The following is a 23,256-nucleotide window of genomic DNA, read 5'->3' as shown; positions in this document are numbered from 1 at the left end:
GAAATCAAAAAATTGATGCCGAATATTTTCTATGAGGCACATTTTTGAATTGCTTCCCTGTGTTTTTGGATTTAAAACGTGCATTCGAGACATCACCAAAACTTAATGCTGAAAAAGCTTTCTTACATTGGCGTTTCTGGTATAGAACTAAAATGGTTTCAAGACTTCCTAATTAACAGATACCAAAGAACAGTGATTGGAACGTCCGTATCGGATAAAAGGGAGGGTCTGTGCTGGCACCCATACTGTTCAATATATATATTAATGGTATAACTAGCTCCATTAAGCACAACATTGCTGATGATAAGTGGGAACAATATTACTGAAATATATGCTAAGCTGCAAGAAGATCTTAACAGCGTATATGGTTGGTTATGCGTAAACAGACTGAAAGTGAATGTCAATAAAACGAAATTTATGGTTATATCTAGACGCAATTTTCAAAACAGTGAGCTACAAATCTTAAATATAAATAACGAACTAATTGAAAAAGTCAGCACCATAAAATACTTGGGAATAAAAATAGATGATAAGCTGAATTTCAACGAGCACGTGGATTATTAGGATTATTATTAGGAAAAATAGCGAAAAAGTTATATTTTACAAAACGAACCTGCAAATATTTAAATAGAAGGTATAAAATCATCGTCTACAGATCTATAATCGAACCTCATTTTATTTATTGCCCAACTATATTTTTCATATTGCGAGATAGTCAGATATACAAGCTACAAAAGCATCAGAACCGAGCTATGAGATTCATTCTCAAAAAACGGTATGACACACCTATCAGAGACATGCTATGCTCTCTTAATTGGCTTAGCATTAGACAGCAACTTTTTTATTATACCATGAAATTTATTAAAAACATGATAGAAGGAACTTTGCCTGCGTATTTGAGGACTAATATAAAATACGTAAAAGATATGCACTCTGTAAACACTCGTAATAAAAATGATTTTAATCTGCCGGCTTATAAAACTGAAGCAGACAAATGTAATCTGTATTATAAAGGTCTTAAATCCTATAATGAACTACCGAATGATATTAAATTATGTCATTCCAATAAATTTAAACAAAAATTGTACAATTATTGCAGAACACTACCAATTTAGTGCTGGACAGACGGGCTTCCACAGCATCGATAGAAGTGCAGCGAAACTATTCTGCTATGTAGCGCCAAGACTTCCAAGCTCTTTAACGCATACAAAAAAGGTTGCCGAAGCACATATTGAAACGAATCACTCGATTAACTCAGTGCATCGCCGTACAGATGTTGCCTTCACGCTTTATTAACATGTGTAAAATGCCTACATACTACACTAGCACAACACTTTGTTTGCATAGTCCAGAAGACAATTATAAACATGTAAAATAGATTTAAGTTAGGCTTAGGAAAGTCGTAATAAATAAATACACTACATTTATCCATGTGGTGTTGACACTTTATGCAAACGTGATTTTTGGAAAGAGAATTAAATAATTAATTAAATACAGTCCGAAAAATAAACACAAATACCCCATGAAAATGTATATAAGACATTTATAAACATCTCGCCCAAAAAAAAGTAGCGACTATCTCACAGTTTACATCGAGTAAATTCCTAAAAAAATAACGAGTGACGGCTCTTATTATATCTATCCTCTTTGGTGCAACTAATTAAAATCTACCCATTTACCTTAGATGAAATTATCTGTAGGTTAACGATTTTTTTAAGGTAAAGAAGTATTTTGCATTATGTGAACTTTCATATATGAAGCGTACAATACAAATTTTTATTCAAAAGTAACAGTCTCTGAATGATTCCGTAAAATCACAGGACTGTCATTTTCGAATCCCGAAATACCGGGATTGCAAAAGTTCTTCGGGGTTCTAAGCCTTAGCAGGGACCCTATTATGTGTACACATGAGTCGAGTGCTGCCAACTCTCTTAGGACTGATCCAGATAACTCCAATGAGATTTGAATATAATCCAGAGCCGGATAACTTAATTGAACGCTACTTTAAATACAGTAGCTACCTGTATCTGAACATGTGTCTACAAACTAAAAGGGGAGCAGCAAAACCACCAATACTTGGCTTCTTTAAATGCCATTTTTTTCTTATTTATCATACACAACTCATTGAGTGAAAATAAAAAAAATTATAATTCGGCAAATTTGTGTACTATCTACAACTTTTCTAAAATTTTAAATTCATATTGTATACCATTTTCCTCCTGCAGGCCTCTTGGTGATTCGGGCCCTGGGTGTATCTCTATAAAATCCATGGGTATTTTAGGAAAGAATGTATCACATTTGTATTCTTTTTTAATCCTTGTTATGTAAAGGCGGTGACACCTTGGCGAAGACATTGCTTCTTTATATACCCCACTCCCGCCTACAATCCAAACTGTCCCAACTTTTTTTCGTAGGTCCTCTTGTTCTAAGCGTTGCATAGCAGTCTCTAAATTTGGAAATAACAGCACGTTTTCAGGTAGTTCCGCAGACGTCATAGCTGTGCTTAAGACAACGTTAAGTCGTTCTGCAAGAGGCCGTTGATCTTCATGTATACTTATATATGTGAGTCGTCCCATTATAACAACATTCTGCTTAGCGGTATCGTATATATGTGTTGTTGTGCGTGTAAAATATTCATACTCCGACCTTGATAAAAAACAAGTTAATTGTTGCATTCACAATTTCAATGTAAGCAATAAGCAACACATGAGTGTGTATATATATTAGACTGAATAATTTGCGACTTAATTTTAGTAACATGGTGACAAGGCTTATATAACAATTTTGTTATGGAAACTATCTAATTTTAATTAACATTTAAAAATATTTTAAATAGTTCAGTTGGGACCTAGCCATATTTATAATACTACCAAAGTTCTATATTGAACACCCTGACCTTACAGCTAGGGAAAATTTGGGCAAAGATCGTTGCGAAAAATCTTCCACTCTGTAAAATTTTACATGTTTACTAATATTTAAAAAAACAAACTTGCATCACGAATTAATCACTATAAAATATATAATAGGGTGGTCTTTTAAAATTCAATTAACTTTTTTTTATCCCAACACTTCAAAAGAAGGTTAGCGACATAGCACGATAAAGGACCCGGTTGTCGCACAGTCAGGCAGTCAAAGTTGAGTTTATAATTTTTCTCGAACACCTTAAATTGGTAATACGACCGTCGAAGAAACCACACCTAAATTTTGGTCTCGATTGAGGACGTTTTAGGGATGTGGCACAGGGGCATCTTCCTAGGGTAATCTGAACTTTATCTTCATTCGTGTATTACCGTCGAAAAAGGTGTAAGACTGGAAAAAATAGTTCATTCGATTTTCAAAAACCACCCTAGTATATTTGCATGTACTAACTTTAAACTCCATGGTAAGTCCCCATTTAAGCCGATACCGAAATTTTGACAGACAGCTGCGATTACATTGAATTTTAGCATTTTTAATTATATTTTTTTTTAATTAATGAAATTTAAAATCGATAAGAACTGTGATTACTTATGTATGTGGCATTAACACTTGTGAATATTTTATATTATAACTTTAAGCCTAGCTGTGTTCAAAATAACCTCTCACTTTGAATCCAATTTATATATTGAGCTTTTGTAGTACTATAGCATGGTTTGCCAATATGAAGCAATCAGCGATAAGCTTACCGCACGATTTATTGTTGTTTTATTTAATATTTCCTTATACGAAATTTTCATTTCAATCAATATATTAAAACAGTGAAATAGTTAAGTTGGAGTTGAATCGTGTACTATGTAAATTTTTTTACTATTATTAATTATTATTTACTATTATTAAAACAAAGTCCTTTAAGTTATATGTATAATATTTTAAAATACAACTATTGTGAGTTAAAATTAAAAAGATTTAAAAATTCTTTATTTATGAAACGGTAAATCTTTTTACTATTATTAATATTTTTTTGTTGGTTTTTGGCATTTTTCTAATAAAATCCTGTTGAAAATTTTAAAAACATATAAATGAATTATATTTCACTAACTCAGCAAATATATATGAGTTTTTTATTCGAATTTTATATGGGAAAAAAAAGCATATACGAAAGTTATATAATAGTAGCACTTACGGCAAATACCTTGTGGATTGCCTGAATAATAATTATAGTTAAAATATTATGAATTACTTTGAAGTTCTATATAGCAATAATAATAATGTGCACGGCATTATTCTGAGTTGATTAATGGCATATCTCCACTTAGAGCTTTATTCGAGATTAATAGGATTCTTATTGATCAATTCTTCGAACGACTGTTAACCAATATGCTCTAAACGCTTCTGCCAGTTTCAAGTTCTCTTGATTACATACGTATCAATGCTGATGGTCGCATAACGTCTATTTCAATTCAATACAAACCAGCATGGAGGTCTGCTGTTGCCAACAGCTCTCCATTCGTGATGGTATTAGCTTTATTATAGATAGCAAATTATCGCGCAATTCTGATACAAACAAAACATCATTGATTACAAACTGCACTCCTTTATTACTAAAACCACTTATTTGTCCATTTTGGTGGCCGACGTGGTGTGATGGTAGCGTGCTCCGCCTTCCACACCGAAGATCCTGGGTTCTCGCCCCGGGAAAGGCAACATTAAAATTTTAGAAACAAGTTTTTTCAATTAGAAAAAACTGTTTACAAGCGGGGTCGCCCCTCGGCAGTGTTTGGCAAGCACTCCGAGTGTATTTCTGCCATGAAAAGCTCTCAGTGAAAACTCATCTGCATTGCAGATGCCGTTCGGAGTCGGCATAAAACTAGTAGGTACTGTCCCCCCAATTTGTAGCAAAAATATTAAGGAGCACGACGCAAATTGGAAGAGAAGCTCCGCCTAAAATCTCTCCGGAGGTTATCGCGTCTTACATTTATTTTCGGCCATAACCGTTTAAATGGTTAAGGGCCAATTAAGTTAAGTACTTATTTTCCCTGTATACTTAGCAGTAAGAGTTTGGCTATCCTTGGCAAAGTCAATCAAAACTGGGTGATTTAGTTTTAAGAGCTTTTCAAAATACCATTTCTCATTTGCTAAATGGTCACTTGCTCCTGAGTCTAATTTAAATTTCAATTTTGAATTTTGTATCTTTTTATGTTCACTTCCACGGTCAGCAACAAAACATATACGTGTAGATTTATTTTTCTCCACTGCGCTTCGAGCATTAACGTTACGACAGTTTTTAACCTTAGGGCCCACCTTTCCCTTTTTACATTTGAAGCACTTTCCCTGAAATTTTAAAAATTTCTTGGGTCTTTTTACTAGAAAACGCCGTATTTTCAATACAATGCATTTGTTGACGATCAAATATCTTAATTTCTTCAGCTAACAATCTTTCTTTCACTAGATTGATAGTTAACTTCGCATCACTTATATTTTGTAATGCCGTCACAAGAGGATCGAATTTCTCTGGCAAGGTCAAAAATAATTGTGCCAAAAGATCCTCCTCATTCATGGTAGCACCCGCCATCTTAAGTTGTCTCACGAAATTTCCGAATTTATTAAAATGAGCTGCCACAGACTCATCTTCCATCATGCGGAGCGTTGTTAGCTGCTTCCGCACTAAAAGCTGACTAACAATCGATTTTCTTGCAAATCCTTTTTGGAAGGATTTGCCACATCTCTCTAACAATGTTCTTATCTCTGATATAAGCCAAGCAATCATTGTGCACAAACCCAACCAAAATATCCTTTGCCTTTTTATCTTTTATTAGAAATTCTTCCTTTGCCTCCTCATCAGTTGAAAAGTCGGCCGTTAAAACTTCCGCCAACCCGCGCGCAACGAGATACATTTTCACTCTTAAACTGCCAGTCATCGAAACCGATTCCGGAAAACTGAGGTATACCGTGATCCTTTAAAGGTAAATCAAAGCTGAAAAAATATGGCAAATTTATTTTTCTATAAACAACTAAAATTACAAAGATTGCTATGATTTTCATACATTCGAGTATGCAACGGTTGCTATGATTAAATGTTTTTAAATAGATCCCACCCCATTGGTGGACCGATCAGGGTAATTTTTTATAAACGCGGCCTAAGGCCGCCAACGCAGAAATTTGTTCTGCGCAAATATTATGAATCCCAACCCGGTTTGTGAGGGACCCGGGGTCATTTTTCGGTTTTTCGTTATTATCTTTTGAACGAGTTGTATGCATTGGGAATTATTAGCAGATTTTAGAAGTAGTGATATTTTTCTAGTCCAAAAATCAACTCTAGGGTATTATATCTAAATGGAAGCACGAAAATAAGAGATTCGAGAAAACTTTACAGCTGTTAATACCTATATGACACTACTTTATTTTTGCTTGGATTTTGAGCAAGAAAAATTGACGAAACTTTATCGGAAGTTCAAAATACAAAAACAAATTCTACCATGAGAAAACGAGACCACTATTCCCCCCAAAATTACACATGTTTTTGTTTGTGTTTTACATTTTTTTTTTTTATTACATTTTCAACAATAAAAAAAATAATGCAAATAACACGGGAAAATGATTTCTGTCTCTGATGATTCACTTTTTTCACAAGAAAGAAAGTTGATTTTAATTTTGGTTTTATGCACAAAATTTTCAAACTAAAAACTAAATTTTCATTTGTCAGAAAAAATAAAGAAAAAGCGGCCGAATGTCAAAAAAATCTTTCGAAATACAAACTGGTTTGTGTGTTTTTAATGAACCAGATTGTATTTTTGTTGTATTTCGTTAGATTCTTGAAATATAGTTTACACCCATGTTACAATTACCAGGTAGAAGCATTAGCGAAAATGCAACCCTCCCGTGTATTTTGCTGTTGCCGATTGTACATAAACTGTCAATCGTTCTTTCAGTTTCTTCTTTCAAAAGTGATGGAAGAAGAAAAATGTCACATGAAATTTTGGTCAACAAAGCCAAAAGAAAAAAAGAAAAAAGTGGGTTTGCTGATGAAGCTGGAGGAAAAAGGCATTTTAAATGGAAAATAAAGGTATTTAGCTGATTTTTATATGATATATATTTAATTTATTGTTATTATTTATTTACATATAGCAGCTGAATCACTTCTTCAACGTTTCCAGCGCATCAACTCTTGGTAATTCCATACGACAGCATGACACTGATAATATGCGTCCATAAATATCGAGAGAGGTATTAAAAGACGCGTATTGACCTCGACAACAATAATCAGAAGGCGGAGGTAAAATATTTTCTGTTGGACAGGAGATATTTGCAAAAGAAGTTGAAAATTTTCAATTGAAAATTTGCATGTGCGCGTTGTAATGTTGATATTTCTACCCACAAAAAAAATTGTGGACATAAGTGTTTTGCGCAGATATAGTTGTGGTCTCCAAATCGGTGTTGGACCCACCCAGATAAATTTTTTATAATCGCGGCCGAAGGCCGCCAGTGCAAGAATACTATGGATCCCACCCCGGTCTCGAAGCACTCCGGGGTAATTTTTCGGTTTTTTGGGAATATCTTTTGAACGAGCTAAAATTTTTCTTTTCCGCCTTCAGATTATTGTTATTGGATTTGGTGCTGCATGTTATCTTGCACTCAAAGAAATGGAATATGATAAGACATTTATAGATTTTCTGTCGAAACGTTTATATGATCGCATCACTTCAAGATTATCACGTGGTATATGTAATGGTGATCCAGAGCAAAGGTATAGTGGTTTATTAAATTTATCAATACTTATGGCCTTAAAGGGTGTGGTGTTGTCTAGTGCCTCAGCGTGTACTTATGCATCACTGGAACCTACGTGCGATTGGAACTGATGAGGATTTGGCACATAGTTCAATAAGGTATACGAGTTTACCGTACTGAATTGTTTAGTTAATTTGAAAGTAATTTATTGTTAAATTTTTATAGATTTGGTATTGGTTGTTTTACCACCATTGAAGAGGTTGATTATATTACCGATACCTGCATCAAACATGTCGAACGTTTACGTGAAATATCTCCATTATGGGAGATGGTGCTAGAACCAATTGATTTGAAAAATATCCAATGGTCGCAACATTAATTTTGTTTATGATATATAAATAAGGGACCGTTTTGTATTGTATGCATCTTTTAGTGTATGTATTTATATTCCAAAGCAGTTTAATGTAAAGTGAGATACAACTTTTTTGGAATTATATTGTTCCTACTTTATCTGCCTAAGGTCGTTATTTTGTAGTATTAAAATTATATTGGGAAATGCTATTGCTAAATGTTTTTTGTAGTGGACCTTATTTTCAATACATGTATGTATGAGTGCTAACGTTACTGTCTCCAAGAGATGTTGAAAATTTGGAATGAGATTGTATATAAAATGCTGAGTTAATAGTATGTTCATGAATAAGTACTGATTTATTTTAAAATTTCACGTATTTTGTAAAGTAAAAATTAAGTAATTTAGTAACCTAATAAATATCGAAGATACATATATACATAATAACGTTTAACGTTGGAAACTCGACGTGCCGGTATTTGAGGTGCAGATTTCTTTGAAGGATATGTACTCCATGTAATCTTGTTTAATTAAAAAAAAAGCACGGTTGTGTTGGATACTAGTTCGGTTGTAGTACTGACTTCAATCACGGTTCCGGGTTTTCCTTCTGGCTCTAGCCAGGAGGCTTTTGTAGCAATTTCGGCTTTAGGTTGGATCTGGTATCGGTACCTGCTACGGTAAAAGTTCGGCTTGGAATATTTCCGTTTTCAACTCCAGTATCGGTTATACTCCAGTTTTTTTCTGGTCACCATATAGATGATATAAATAATCCAAAAGTAAATCTATAGCATGCAAAACATAATTGTCTAGCAATATTTTCGCTCTTTGTAAACTAATGGTGGCCCTGAAACTAGGGGAGGTTACTGCGTCTGGGTTTCACGGCTTATTCGTGGTACATGCATATCCGTTTGTGTGCTGCAGCTGTTCCGTGCGAAGTATTGACCTTTCGCTCCAATGGTGTCACTTAAAAAAAAGAGAACATGTAGAAAGGACTTTATTATTTATCCTTCGTCCTTCCTTCACGTTGTAGCGGCGAAAGTATTGTCCGATATTTTGGTAGATAACTGTAGGAATGACCGTTGGGGACGATGACACAACTTCCGTTTTTTACAAACTCTTGATTAGCACTGCTAAATCATACATAAAATTATATTATATTTTTTATCTTACAACATTCGGGAAACAATATTTACATCAAAGACGGAAAATATAGCGATGGAGTGGAGTTGGGCATCAAATTTACTCTCTGAGCTCCCACAGGCCTGAAAATGGAGCGAAAAAATTAAGCCATTTTAGGGAAGCTAACGCCACAAGCTTTTTCCCAATTTTTCCTCTTCCTTGATCTTGCGGGGTAATTCTTTACTTTAGCTCACAACTGCAAAAACTCGTGCAAAAATATCGGGAGGTGCCAAAAAAATGCGTTTTGGACTCAGGACGACGAATCCGAAAGCGAAAATTAAAAATTTTATTTCTGTCAAAAATATTCCCAAAAAACTGAAAATGGCTACGGAGCGCTCCGAAACCGGGAGTGGAATCCATAGTATTTTTGCGCAGGTAATAGTCTAGTTGAGCGGTCGACTGCTAATACGCTACCAAAAATATCGAGAGAGGTGTCAAACGACGCTTCTTGACATCAGTATTAATAATCCGAAGGCGGAAAATAAAAATTTTAATTCGTTCAAAAGATATTAACGAAAAACCAAAAAAAGACCCGCGGTTTCTCCGAAACCGGGGGTGGGATCCATAGTAATTTTGCGCAGAACACCTTTCTGCGTTGGCGGCCTTCGGCGGCGCTTATAAAAAATTACCATGGGAGACCAAATCTATATCTACGCAAAACACTTTTACCCACAGTTTTTTTTGTGGGTATACAACACAACAGCCACATGAAAATTTTCAACTTTGTAAATATATCTGGAAAAAAAAATTGTTTTCAATTTCCGTTTTCGGATTCGTGGTCCTGGGAGCGCTTTGGTCCTTTTCCGATATTTTTGGATGAGTTTTAGTAGTTGTGAGCTAAAGTAAAGAATTACCTAATAAATTTTCACATCAAAAGTAAATAAACAAAAAATGTAAACATTAACAAAGTTTGACATTTTATGACCACCTTCGAATGAAAAAACATGTAAAATGCAACTCTGATGCTTTTACCTGGTTATAGTACCATTGTTTACACCATTGTAAATTTTAATTTAGTAAACAATGGTTTACACACTTACACCAGTACTGAAACCGTGGGAGGGCGACACAAAATATAAGAGAAAATACAAGGAAAATACGGTGAAAATAATGTCATATAGGAATAATATAGTTCCTGTGGATGGGACATATAATCTGTGTTTTTTTTTACATCTATAGACGTTTACGCTTAAACTTTATATGGACTGCTAAGCGTCAAACTTTAAATACACCTCTGAAATTGCTGCGCATAAAATTACCCTACAAGAACACTGACTATCATATGACTATCATCTGATTGTCATCAATGTCAACCTAACGATCAGCACCTCATACAAACTTTCTATCACAAACTTAAGGGGACTTGCGCAAATGCGATGTAAACAACTGTGTACGTGTGAGTTTTTGTCTCCTTCTTATACACCAACATGGCCTACTGATTAAGTATATAGCCGTACTGCTCACTCTCATTCCTTTTCCTGGATCAGTGCTGATACTCTAACTATCAAAAAGTGTCATAAATGATAGTTTACTGTAGATATCAGGTGTGACTGTTATACTATCATAAATGACCATTGTTATATTCCACCAAAAATGAAACAATGCTTTTTGCTTTTTATTTACTTTATTTCATTACGTTTTTAATTTTGTACGTGATAAAAGCATACGTGTTTCTTATTTCTTTAAAATAAATAGTTTTATAAGAATTCGAGTTCAAAATGTTCAATTTAAATTCAGAAAATAATAAAACAACAGAAGAGCGCTTTCCTCATGCGGAAACACATTTAAAAATGAATCACCACTAACCACTATTATTTTTCGCGTATCAATTTTTTGAGTGCGCCCCATACATTCCGCCAGCGGAATTTAAAAAATAACAAAACAACCGTGATAATCATTTGATTGTCATATGACAGTCAGTAGTGACAACATGATTAAATCGGATAATCTGTTCTCGCATACATAAAATTCCGTTGAGAATTATGTATCTGTCTCACATGCATTATGGTATCTGCTGTCTGTTATTTTGTTCTGTACCAGGTGTCCGAAGCCTTCCCAGCTTCAGTCCTTTTTCATGATTATAGGCTGTCGTTGGGAACATGCGGACATGCGTGAGCGAACAAAGGAACATACATAAATTTGAGTATCAATGTTTACGTCATCGCAGGATCAGCATTGTCAATTACAAGTGTGAGTGTATTAGTAAAACTATCAGCGTTTCTTGTAGGGTAGTACTACTAACACCCCTATTATGAACTCGTACGATAAACACTTGCAATCTGTTCTAACGTATTATGAAATAAATTCTAGCGTGTGAAACCCGATCGTTAGCGTTTATCGTTTATCGTGGTATTGCCAATTTTTCCACGATACGTTGGGAACTATTTAAATAAAAGTAAATATACAATTATTAAATAATCCAAAATAACCCAACTACAGCCTCATTCCCAACACTCTGTTGCAACACCCTGGGCAAGAAGCCTTAAAGTGGCACAAACCTTCAAAATATTTGGGATGGATGGCCTATTTTTACTGGCGCGCAAACTGCCTCTGTTTCTGTTAAGACATACTCTGACATCAATTTTGTTTATTAAACTTTTTTTACTTTTAGTATGTCAAGTACTTACAGTGTAGAGTTCATTTCAAGAAGATTGGAAGCATCTCTCAATTTTCTTCTTTCTGTGGAATCTATGCAAGTTTCGCCAATTTGTTCATTTGAGTTTATATAAAAGGTAACAGAGGTTGCATAAAACATTTTATTATAACAACTTTTAAAAACTTTTGCCACTTTTACGTACAAGACAGATGAATTGTTAGTATTTACGTTTTGTTTTGCTATCTGTTTCGTATAGATTCACAAAAATTTGTAAACAAAACTCTGCTGTCTTTCACAATAGTACATCTATCGGGCGTGTGGAAATTGCAAGATGAAAGCTGATTTTTTACGATACGCTAGGAAGCGTTTATCGTCTATCGTATGAAAATTCATAATAGGGGTGTATGTGTGTGGTGTCAACTGGAAAAAGTTCCGGCTTTTCAGTGCCGGTTTAAACTATAGTTAAAGCTGACCAGAGTTTAACCCTACCACTTCGGCCACTTAAGCTGAGATGAGCAGCAAAATTTGATGTAATCGAAGAAAGTGGCAAGGTTAAAACTCTGGTCAACGTTATCTGGAAAATCTGACCTAAAAACAGAACAAACAAACCCCGCCGGGATCTGGTTCAGGTTTCATTGGAACTAAGCTTATTAGGTATATCCCTTCCGAGGTCATAGCGAAGACGGAATGTATCTGCTAAGATCTAGTTTACAAATATCGACAATATCTTCATTTTCGTACTTAACTCCTACTCGTTAATATGACAAATACACAATTCACCTACCCAGATTGCACATTCACGACTTCAAAATTACTTCGTTCTGCGCATCTATGTCACAGATGACTGCTTGAGCGAATGAAAGAAAGAGATAAAAAATCAAGAGCTAAAGAAAAATGACGTATGAATTGCCCATAAAAAACAGCTGATCTTTTGTTTACATGCCCAATGCGCAATCTTCTGAGTGTGATTTGTGTTACAAATAGATATCTTATTACGTTTTCTTCATATTTATGAAATTTTCACGATTTTTAGGTTAAGGCACCATTAGGCAAGGTGCACACGAAGCTACGCGTCATAGACGCTGCAGGCGAAATTTGTACGCTTTGATGCCGAACACATGTATTTGAATGGAGAGCTGCATGCGAGGCGTCAGCTGCATGAAAGCGGCAAAGCATGAAATTTTCGTGTAGCTAAGCGTACAGCAATGTTGGTCGCTGAGCGTACGTACGCTTGAAAAAAAGGAAGACCAAGATGTTTGTTTACATTGTTTTCTATCCAAATTTGTGTAATTAGTTAAAAAATGTTACTTTGGTTAATAAAAGTGCGTGAGAGGTATATTACCAAAGCGAAAAAGAGTATTAAACACCATAACAGCTTGGTTAGACATTGTTGAAGCGTTTAAAAGGCTAAAAAGTGTTGGAAACTAGAAATCACCCTTTTCTCTAGTCCGCGGTGGTTTAAAATTGCTTTTCATAATTTACAAAGGCACGGGGATGCAAACAACGTTTAATACCTATTTTCCTTTGGTCTAGGGGACGGATATAGCTGAAGAAATTTATTTTTTTTCAACAATTGTTTGCTTTTTGTAGCGACGCTCGAAAGTAGCTTCGTGTGCAGATCTTGAGGCGTAGAGAAATTGTAGCTATATGAAATATCTTGTACGCGTCTATGACGCGTAGCCTCGTTACGTTAGGGATACGACTAAAGCGATACGACAAACGGCACCAATGACCCTACTTTTATATTTTTTCATTTCGATAATCTGTTAATATGAACAAGTTTTGGAGATGGCGATTTTCTTTTATGTTTTAGATCCATCTCTAATTGGAAGCATGATATAAAAGAGAAAAATTTGATTGGCCCCTATAATGAGCATTTTTCGATCTTCGCTGGCTATCGAACATCGAAAATCGAATTTGAAATTGGTATTATGACATCTAATATCTGTCGAAATTTTCGTTGTGTATCTAATTTTGAAGCGAATAGAAATTTGTTGTCGACGCTGTATCGAATAGAAGAAAATTTTTTGAAACATAAGTTTTTGTGTTTATCTTCTACTTTTTCCTACCTAATAGTAATTTCAAACTATTTGTATTAATCGTATATATTGTAGGATGCTTTATTTTATTAAAATTAATACCCACACAAAAATTATTTGAAAGAAAATGTTATATTTTCATGATGCAAAATTGAAAAATAATGAAAATTTTGGAAAAATCAATTATTGAAAATTTAAATGTAGTAAAACGTATTAAAATAACAAAGTTCAAAGAAACATACGAACAAAGTTAAATAAAAATAATTGAGTCAATATAATTTAAGAACCCTACATATAGGTCCAAGGTCGTGAATTCAAAACAATTGCTTGGAAGATTGGTTTCAAAAATTGTACAAAATCCGTTTATAACAAAAGGAGCTTGCAGAAAGGATCAGGTGGAAAAAATTCGGAGTGCATTCTCGTACCCGATTCCCAGTTGAGACAATCCCTAGCGCAAAATCTGAGAATTGTTGCCAATTTCAAAAAGGTTGGAATAGACTTGGCTCTTATGCATTGTTGCAGCCATTCATCTTTACTGGACATAGTGTACAAGTACAAGTGTGTTGACTTCTTTCTGACAGGCACTCGCTTAAGTGAGCATAACGGGAAAATCTGGGTTGCCATTGTTGTTTCGGTTGAAAACGGTCAATTAGGGTTCTGTGAAGAGACGTAAAAGATTGAAACAGGGTTTATGTAGTCACAAAAGTGTTGCTCCTTGTCCACAGCATTTTAATTTTATATCATGGCGAAAAGTGTTCAGTTCAGAGTTATTGATTTTCATTAAAAGTTTAATTCATTACTGAGGGTTACTCCTTTAAGTGTAAAAGGCAGAGAAAACGTAGAGTTTTTCAAATTATTGTGAAAAACTTTTTAATTTGAATTTCTGTACCCAAATTCACTATATTTGTTGAATACAAGAATCTGGAGGTCAATTCCTTAACTATGAAAAACTGAAAAATGTACACTTATTGAAAACTCATTTGCATACACAATTTACACTTTTCATTTAGTTGTGTTTTTATGCACAAAATTTTGAAACTAAAAACAAAATTTTCATTTGTCAGAAAAAATTAAGAAAAACAACCTAATGTCAAAAAACCCTATCGAAATACAAACTGGCTTGTTTATTTTTAATGAACTACGTTGTATTTTTCTTGTATTTCGTTAGTTTTTTTAAATATAGTTCACACACTTACACCAGTACTGAAACCTTATTGGCTCCCTCGACAAAAAATATAAGAGAAAATACAGGAAAAATAAGGCGGATTTACACAGACGCTTTGGTTGTGTTGCATTCATTAATTCATCTGTCGGGCGAAGTATCGAAAAATTTACATAAATGCTTTGGTTGCGTGCCTACGCTTTGACAACGCCATACGAAAAACAATGAAACGCCGTACGTTATCTTTGCTTTGAAGCGACCAACACGTTTATATAATTTTGCCCTTATGCATTTGTGTAAACAGCTTTAGAAATGAAATTGTTCTATGTTACACGTGTGGCGCTCTATCTCTTGACTCTAATTTATATAAATTTTGCTTTCCGTATGTTTCCGCATTGTTGCAGGCTACAAATCTTCTATTATTCTCATTTCCGCGGAAATATATGCAACTATTTCATCTATAAATACTACAAAGTTTTATTAAACTATCAAATGCAACTCAGCTTAAAGTACTCTTAGGTACCAAAAATGCAACTCTAGACCTGAGATTTGCATCAGGTGAGCGAGGCTGTTTGTAATTTTGATATTTATCGCTTACCCTACAAGAATACTGACTACCATCTGATTGTCAGCAATGTCAACCTAACGATCAGCGCCTCATACAAACTTTCTATCACAAACTTAAAGGGACTTGCGCAAATGTGATGTAAACAACTGTGTACGTGTGAGTTTTTGTCTCCTTCTTATACACCAACATGGCCTACTGATTAAGTGTATAGCCGTACTGCTCACTCTCATTCCTTTTCTTGGATCAGTGCTGACACTCTAACTATCAAAAAGTGTCATAAATGATAGTTTACTGTAGATATCAGGTTTGACTGTTATACTATCATAAATGACCATTGTTATATTCCACCAAAAATGAAACAATGCTTTTTGCTTTTTATTTACTTTATTTCATTACGTTTTTAATTTTGTACGTGATAAAAGCATACGTGTTTCTTATTTGTTTAAAATAAATAGTTTTATAAGATTCAAGTTCAGAATGTTGAATTTAAATTCAGAAAATAACAAAACAACAGAAGAGCGCTTTCCTCATGCGGAAACATTTAAAAATGAATCACCACTAACCACTATTATTTTTCGCGTATCAATTTTTTGAGTGCGTCCGACAGCTTTTGGTATTTTTTAATATTATTTTCGATTTTTTTCTTTTAGCATGGATCTTTGAAATGCTCTCTTTTTCATTTTTTAAGCTTATTTTTTATATGGTTTTCGTCGGTTGAAAATGGCAGAATTTAAAAAATAGCAAAACAACCGTGATAATCTTTTGATTGTCATATGACAGTCAGTAGTGACAACATGATTAAATCGGAAAAACTGTTCTCGCATACATAAAATTCCGTTGAGAATTATGTATCTGTCTCACATGCATAATGGTATCTGCTGTATGTTCTTTTGTTCTGTACCAGGTGTACGAAGCTTTCCCAGTTTGAGTCCTTTATCATGATTATAGGCTGTCGTTTGGAACATGCGGACATGCGTGAGCGAACAAAGGAACATACATAAACTTGAGTATCAATGTTTACGTCATCGCAGGATCAGCATTGTCAACTACAAGTGTGAGTGTATTAGTAAAACTATCAGCGTTTCTTGTAGGGTAGTTGACACACTGGTACTGTACACAATGGTACTGTACACAATGACCACCATCAGCCGATCATTGCTCGTTTTTTAACGACCGTGATCACAACACGATGACGATCGAACATAGCTGCCAAAAGTAAAATATTGCATCAAATAACTGATGATAAAATTTTACTATATCAACTCTGATAAAATGCAACAGCTCACTGGTTTTATGTATACATACTATAGAATGTATAGAGAAATATTAGTTTCTTTATTCACGCAAATGCTAAATAACAAGAATATTCGTAGTATAAAATATAAAAGTTGTACTGTCCCTCTTCATTTACTTTATGTATACCCTGCAAAAATTGTTGGATTACGTGTTCCATTTTCTTCATGTTGGAGTACTCTAACCATTGTAAATTTTACCAAGTAGCGCAACTAACAGCTGATCGGTGAAAATTCGCACATTCACACGCACAGTTCTCGACTCAGTTTCAAAAAAAAAACTTTAGATTATTTAATTCAACTTTTAAAGTGAGATAATCCTTACAAATTTATGTATACAGAATATATATGGTGTGTTTGTTGTTATTAAAACAATAGTTTTATTTATATTAAAGCTTTTATCATTTTTTTGTTTAACTTTGAAAAAACTCCGAACACCATTCCTTCATTATATGACATTCGACTGCCTAGTCCACTGCCTTCCACTCTATTCGCAACATAACCTCTACTTAAGCTGCCAAACTATATAGTAAACAATGACTCTAACAACACTCCTTTGCAATGCGTTTGCGGACCACCATCAGCCGATCATTGCTCGTTTTTAACGACAGTGATCACGACACGATGACGATCGAACAGAGTTGCCAAAAGTAAAATATTGCATACAAATAACTGATAATAAAATTTTACAATGGCAACTCGGATAAAATGCAACCGCGCACTGGTATTATGTACACATACTATAGTATAGAGAAATATTAGTTTCTTTATTCACGCAAATGCTAAATAACATAAGAATATTCGTAGTATAAAATATAAAAGTTGTATTGCCCCTCTTCATTTACTTTCATTTTCAATTAAATTCACTCCGATAATTCTTTCCGACAACACGATTCCTCTTTCGTACTTTGGCATATGATCCTCTGTGGGTGCTCTATGGAGTACTACAGTGAAAGTACTTTGGAAAGTACTCTCACGTATGTACTCTATGGAATACTCACAAACAAAGCGAGAGTCGGATAACCTACTCCTCTCCTAGGACATCGCAATGTTAATTGGATCACATTTTTTGGAAGAGTACAGATTAGTTTTGGAACACTCCTATACCCCCAAAGGAGTATTCCTTACACTATTTATGGAGTACTCGCGTTTTTTGAAGGGTAGTCTTGATCGAATGAGTGTCATAATACCGAATGAAAATTCGTTCGATCAGATCTTTCGATCACAGTCGAAGATCGAATTTGTCTCATAATAGGGGCCACTGCTTATATTTGTTGTAGATTAGACGGCCCATACATGACACAAAAGCCATGCGCAAATATATAACACCGGAATTTGTGCAAATGAAAATTTTGACATACACGGCTCAAAAAAACTGCGCAATATTAATTTTTAATGTAGCGCAACAAATGAAACATGTGTTTTAATTGTATAAAAAAGACACTAATTGTATAAACAAAACACTATTTATTTTCCACAGTGCTGGTAATTCACAGTATAAGTCGAAAAACTCGCACCAGAAGCGTTTATTTTCCATTGTATTTATAATTTTTATATTTTAGTTGCAAGACCAGCTCAACTCATTGCAGCACTGCGCAACATTCATTTTTCAACTAGCGCAACAAATGAAACGTGTTCTAATTGTATAAAAAATTATTATGTATTATTGAATTTGTGTGAATTCCTGTTACAAGCCATCTGTAGCTGTCCTTACGCCTTCGATATTAACATTTTTAAGCAATAATTACTGATGTTATATTATCAGGAACCACAGGTAAACGGTGTAATACTATTTTCACACACACGGCTTATTGAATGATAAAGGCAGTTTTCTACATTAAGACGCTTATTGAGCTCAATCTTCCCTACAAAATTCGAATCTATAATTATTTCATTAGTAGCTAATCGAATGCCTAATGAAGTCAAAAGCACAATGCAACTCTGTTGGCCGCGTTCCACTTCTTAGTTTTTGGTGTGTTCAGTGCTTAAAAATGTCATTTGTCAAAGTAAATGTCATTGTCTGCATGGCGGAACGATACAAGGTGGCCGCATCGAACAGCTGATTATAACCTTTTTTATTTGATTTGATACATCAACTACCGGCGCAGTACGATTTGAACATTTGTCCATCGAATTTACAAGTACATGGAATTTTTTTTGTTTGTAGGTATGTCACCATGCTGCCACCTTGTATCGTTGCGCCATGATTGTCTGTCATGTAGCATTGTCATTTTATTCGCTTGACATTTCATCCTTCATACTAATCGAGCAGTTACTTCTGTGTGAAAGCAAAAAATTTACGATTTCATTAGAAGGTGAAATGAGATCATTAAGTTTCTGTGTGAAAACAGTATAATATTCACCACACACGAAGAAAAAAGCATGTGCAATATTTGCAGACATGCGTAAATATCAAAATCGTTTTGATTTTAGCGCATTTCTCTGCGCAAATAGCGCAACCAGTGCACACACCGGGCAAATCCTTGTGCAAATTGGTAATTGGCACAAGGATACTTGAGCCGTGTAATTGGCGTATTAGAGTTTACATTTAAAAGGTGGTATTTTTTCTATGAAAAAAAAACGCTTTCTCTAAAATTTGTTTATAATTACCGATTATGGAAGGGACAAATTTATACGGAAAATCTAGTTATTTAGTTAACGATCAGAAGTTAAGTACGAAAATGGCGAAATTCTCGGTATATGTAAACTAGGTCTTACAGATCAAAGTTTAATCCTAACTGCCCGGAAGTGTTGATTTGCCATCATTTGGCACACCACTGTAATGAAAAGCCATCGACATTAGTTACGTTCCATTGAGACTTGAGCGAGATACGGATAGAAATTTAACATGCAAATGCAACAACAACGTTGTGATCCTGATATTTATCTGGTTCAATTTCTGATCCGTTGTTGTTGTTGTTGTAGCGATAAGGTTGCTCCCCGAAGGCTTTGGGGAGTGTTATCGATGTGATGGTCCTTTGCCGGATACAGATCCGGTACGCTCCGGTACCACAGCACCATTAAGGTGCTGGCCCGACCATCTTCGGAACGATTTATGTGGCCACATTAAACCTTCAGGCCATTCCCTCCCTCCCCAACCCCAAGTTCCATAAGGAGCTTAGGGTCGCCAGAGCCTCGTCTGTTAGTGAAACAGGATTCGCCGCGGATAGGTGAGGTTGACAATTGAGTTTGGAGAAGCTATATGTTGCGCTGACAACCTGCAGGGTTGCGCTACACAGCCCCTTGAATCTGGTATTTTAGTCGCCTCTTACGAACCGCGGGTATATTCTGACCCCCCCTAACCCGCTGGGGGATTTCTGATCCGTATAGCAGTTCGGTTCGTTTCGTTTTTTGTAGTAGATTTTTTAGTTACGTTCCATTGAGACTTGAGCGAGATACGGATAGAAATTTAACATGCAAATGCAACAACAACGTTGTGATCCTGATATTTATCTGGTTCAATTTCTGATCCGTATAGCAGTTCTGTTCGTTTCGTTTTCTGTAGTAGATTTTTTTGACAGCTAATCACTTTTGAGTTGGTAGCACTCATGGCTCAACTATATGGTTGGCTCATCTCTACAGCAACAACATACATTTGTTCACATTGCCAAAATCAGAGTGTTGCTGTTAGACGAATGGAATGGAATGAAAACATAAAACTTAGCAGCATTTGTATGTAGTAAGAAAATGTTGTAAATTCGTTGGTTTCATTTTAAGTTTGCCATCTCCTTCTGACAATCCCTACTACAGTGAAATGAAAAAAATAAAATCAGCTGGTGAGATGAGTCAACCATATAGTTGAGCCATTGTAGCACTGAACTAAATATGTGTACATTTGCGTATACATAAAAGAATTCGCCATATTTAAAAGCAAAAACACTGTAAGAGTAAACAACTTGAAGATGATGTAAGGAAAATAAATAGTTTGCTTACGTGCGAAACTATTTAAATGTTAATAATTCTATCAGTATTTTAAAATTTTGTGTACGTTTCTTCTTATTTTCAACAAAACAGATGTTTTATATTAGTGCTGCCAGTTCTCATAAAGTTGATCCAGATCGTTCCAATGAGATTTGAGCCAGAGCCAGAGCTCGATAAACCAATGGAACGGCCCTTTTGACAGCTAACCACTTTTGAGTTGGTAGCACTCATGGCTCAACTATATGGTTGGTTCATCTCTACAGCAACAACATACATTTGTTCACATTGCCAAAATCAGAGTGTTGCTGTTAGACGATTGGAATGGAATGAAATCATAAAACTTAGCAGCATTTGTATGTAGTAAGAAAATGTTGTAAATTCGTTGGTTTCATTTTAAGTTTGCCATCTCCTTCTGACAATCTCTACTACAGTGAAATGAAAAAAATAAAATCAGCTGGTGAGATGAGCCAACCATATAGTTGAGCCATTGTAGCACTGAACTAATTATGTGTACATTTGTGTATACATAAAAGAATTCGCCATATTTAAAAGCAAAAACACTAAAAGAGTAAACAACTTGAAGATGATGTAAGGAAAATAAATAGTTTGCTTACGTGCGAAACTATTTAAATGTTAATAATTCTATAAGTATCTTAAAATTTTGTGTACGTTTCTTCTTATTTTCAACAAAACAGATGTTTTATATTAGTGCTGCCAGTTCTCATAAAGTTGATCCAGATCGTTCCAATGAGATTTGAGCGAGCCAGAGCTCGATAAACCAATGGAACGGCCCTATTAAGTCTTCGATATAATTTTAAAGATATGGGTAAAATATTGACATCTTTATTCCCGTTTTCAACAAGTAAAATGTTGAAATTTAATTTGATCGTTGCTGTTTGTGAAAATTCCGGAATTGGTCTTAAAGGTGAATTGCCATGGCGTTTAAGGTAATTTGTTATCAAGAAATATTTTCAAATAGATATTACTGCTTACAATCGTGTTTTAGGTCAGAGTTAAAATATTTTTCATATACAACCAGAAGGCGGGAAAATCCAAAGAAGCAAAACGCAGTAATCATGGGACGAAAAACTTTTTACTGCATACCCGAAAATAAGCGCCCACTACTAGGTAGACTAAATGTCGTGCTAAGTCGAACACTCAAAGCATCTGAACTGCCAACAAATGTTCTTCTGTATCCTAGTTTAGAAGAAGCTATGCAGCAATTGGAACAAAGCGATCAGATTGAAACTGTTTGGATTGTTGGCGGTAGCGCCGTATATAAAGAGGCAATGGCTTCTCAGCGCTGTCATCGCATATATTTAACTAAAATCTATAAAGATTTTGATTGTGACACTTTCTTTCCTGCGATACCTCTAGATTTTGTCGAGGTTATAGGCGATCCTGAAACACCGCAGGGCATTCAAGAAGAGGAAGGAATACGGTACGAGTATATAGTTTTAGAAAAGATGAGCTAATTAAAGTCTAAATAATTTAAAAAGATAAAGTATATAAATATTTATTTATGTCGATTTAACGTCATCAGCTGTAATAGTGTCACCTTCAAGTCCCTTAGCGGCCAACATTAATCCATACAATTGCACGACTTGATCATCTTTAAGCATTTCAACAGTATTAGTATCTAACTCATCGCCTATGGTACCCCTTGGTTTACCTTTTAGTCCTAATTGAGATGTTATCGTCACTGCATATTTCTGTAAAATGGAATATATCGGTCTTTGTTTGAAAACAACTCATGTACTATAACCTTACTGCCCATTCTGTCATAAATAGGTGTGCCTCCATTGGCGAACAACTTAAATGTCGGCGAAATTCTTCTCTTGCATATTGGTTACCTAAATCGCGTAACTCTACTGGTAAACCTGCAGCACATGATAGACAGATTAATACTTTTTGTTTGATTTATTAACAGAAAAGGCATAAAATAATTACCTCTATGCAAACGCAAAATGGTCTTATATAAAATACGCACCTTTTGCGCGTGTGATAACTTATCAACAATTATTTTTGACATTTAAACAAATTTACTATTGTGAAATAAGTTGAACTGCACAGCTTATAGCATGTTGAAGTCATCGATAGATAATTTATCGATATTTTTGGTGATATCGGATAGGCTGGGCAAAATTCGTTGTAGCGATAAGGACACTCCCCGAAGACCTTGTGGAGTGTTATGGATGTTGATGGTCCTTTTCCGGATGCAGATCCGGTATGTTCCGGTAACAAGCACCATAAAGGTACCAGCCCGACCATCTCTGAAACGATTTGGTATGACCACATGTAACCTTCTAGGACATCCCACCCCCTAGATCCATCAGGAGTTCGGGGACGCCAGAGCTTCGGCTGTTAATGAAACAGAATTTGCCACGGGTTGGTGGGGTTGACAGTTGGGTTGGAGAAGCAATATTTTGGCTCGCAGTTCCTTGAAAGGGTTGCGCTACATAACCCCTTAAATCAATTTCGTATTTTAGTCGCCTCTTGCGACAGG

The 23,256-nt window shown here is 35.0% G+C and overlaps 3 protein-coding genes across 4 annotated transcripts; 1 reads left to right on the top strand and 2 right to left on the bottom strand.

Annotated features, from left to right (window-relative positions):
* Positions 1-1,147: 1,147 nt before the first annotated feature.
* On the bottom strand, positions 1,148-3,580 carry LOC137252487 (dihydrofolate reductase-like). Its single transcript, XM_067788262.1, has 2 exons — positions 3,370-3,580; positions 1,148-2,646 (listed from the first exon to the last, which is right to left on the bottom strand). The coding sequence occupies exons 1-2, from the start codon at positions 3,447-3,449 to the stop codon at positions 2,172-2,174; spliced, it is 555 nt and encodes a 184-aa protein (XP_067644363.1). The 5' UTR covers positions 3,450-3,580; the 3' UTR covers positions 1,148-2,171.
* Positions 3,581-21,233: 17,653 nt separating this feature from the next.
* Dhfr (dihydrofolate reductase) lies at positions 21,234-22,263 on the top strand. The gene is made up of 3 exons (XM_067761077.1): positions 21,234-21,338; positions 21,446-21,697; positions 21,757-22,263. Exons 2-3 carry the CDS (start codon positions 21,573-21,575, stop codon positions 22,223-22,225), a joined length of 594 nt encoding a protein of 197 aa, XP_067617178.1. The 5' UTR covers positions 21,234-21,338; positions 21,446-21,572; the 3' UTR covers positions 22,226-22,263.
* On the bottom strand, positions 21,836-22,840 carry Sdhaf3 (Succinate dehydrogenase assembly factor 3). 2 transcript variants are annotated; one of them, XM_067761290.1, is made up of 4 exons: positions 22,701-22,840; positions 22,521-22,630; positions 22,309-22,462; positions 21,836-22,232 (listed from the first exon to the last, which is right to left on the bottom strand). In XM_067761290.1, exons 1-4 carry the CDS (start codon positions 22,780-22,782, stop codon positions 22,222-22,224), a joined length of 357 nt encoding a protein of 118 aa, XP_067617391.1. In that variant the 5' UTR covers positions 22,783-22,840; the 3' UTR covers positions 21,836-22,221. The 2 variants fall into 2 exon arrangements, with proteins under 2 accessions (XP_067617391.1, XP_067617299.1); XM_067761198.1 differs by lacking the exon at positions 21,836-22,232 and having other exon boundaries at positions 22,241-22,462.
* Positions 22,841-23,256: the final 416 nt, after the last annotated feature.

Source organism: Eurosta solidaginis, chromosome 1, assembly GCF_040869045.1.
Source record: "Eurosta solidaginis isolate ZX-2024a chromosome 1, ASM4086904v1, whole genome shotgun sequence".
Classification (NCBI taxonomy): Eukaryota; Metazoa; Arthropoda; class Insecta; order Diptera; family Tephritidae; genus Eurosta; species Eurosta solidaginis.
This window is presented reverse-complemented; position numbering and strand designations above follow the sequence as displayed.

What these genes read in the sequence shown, in the direction of transcription:
- LOC137252487 (XM_067788262.1), bottom strand. Translation starts at nt 3,449, where the DNA reads ATGCTAAAATTCAATGTAATCGCAGCTGTCTGTCAAAATTTCGGTATC. An exon ending in GACTTACCATGGAGTTTAAA is followed by an intron (nt 2,647 to 3,369) that starts GTTAGTACATGC and finishes TTTTTTATCAAG; the next exon opens with GTCGGAGTATGAATATTTTA.
- Sdhaf3 (XM_067761198.1), bottom strand. Translation starts at nt 22,782, where the DNA reads ATGTCAAAAATAATTGTTGATAAGTTATCACACGCGCAAAAGGTGCGT. An exon ending in CATTTTGCGTTTGCATAGAG is followed by an intron (nt 22,631 to 22,700) that starts GTAATTATTTTA and finishes CATGTGCTGCAG; the next exon opens with GTTTACCAGTAGAGTTACGC. An exon ending in TATTTATGACAGAATGGGCA is followed by an intron (nt 22,463 to 22,520) that starts GTAAGGTTATAG and finishes TCCATTTTACAG; the next exon opens with AAATATGCAGTGACGATAAC.
- Dhfr (XM_067761077.1), top strand. Translation starts at nt 21,573, where the DNA reads ATGGGTAAAATATTGACATCTTTATTCCCGTTTTCAACAAGTAAAATG. An exon ending in GAATTGCCATGGCGTTTAAG is followed by an intron (nt 21,698 to 21,756) that starts GTAATTTGTTAT and finishes ATCGTGTTTTAG; the next exon opens with GTCAGAGTTAAAATATTTTT.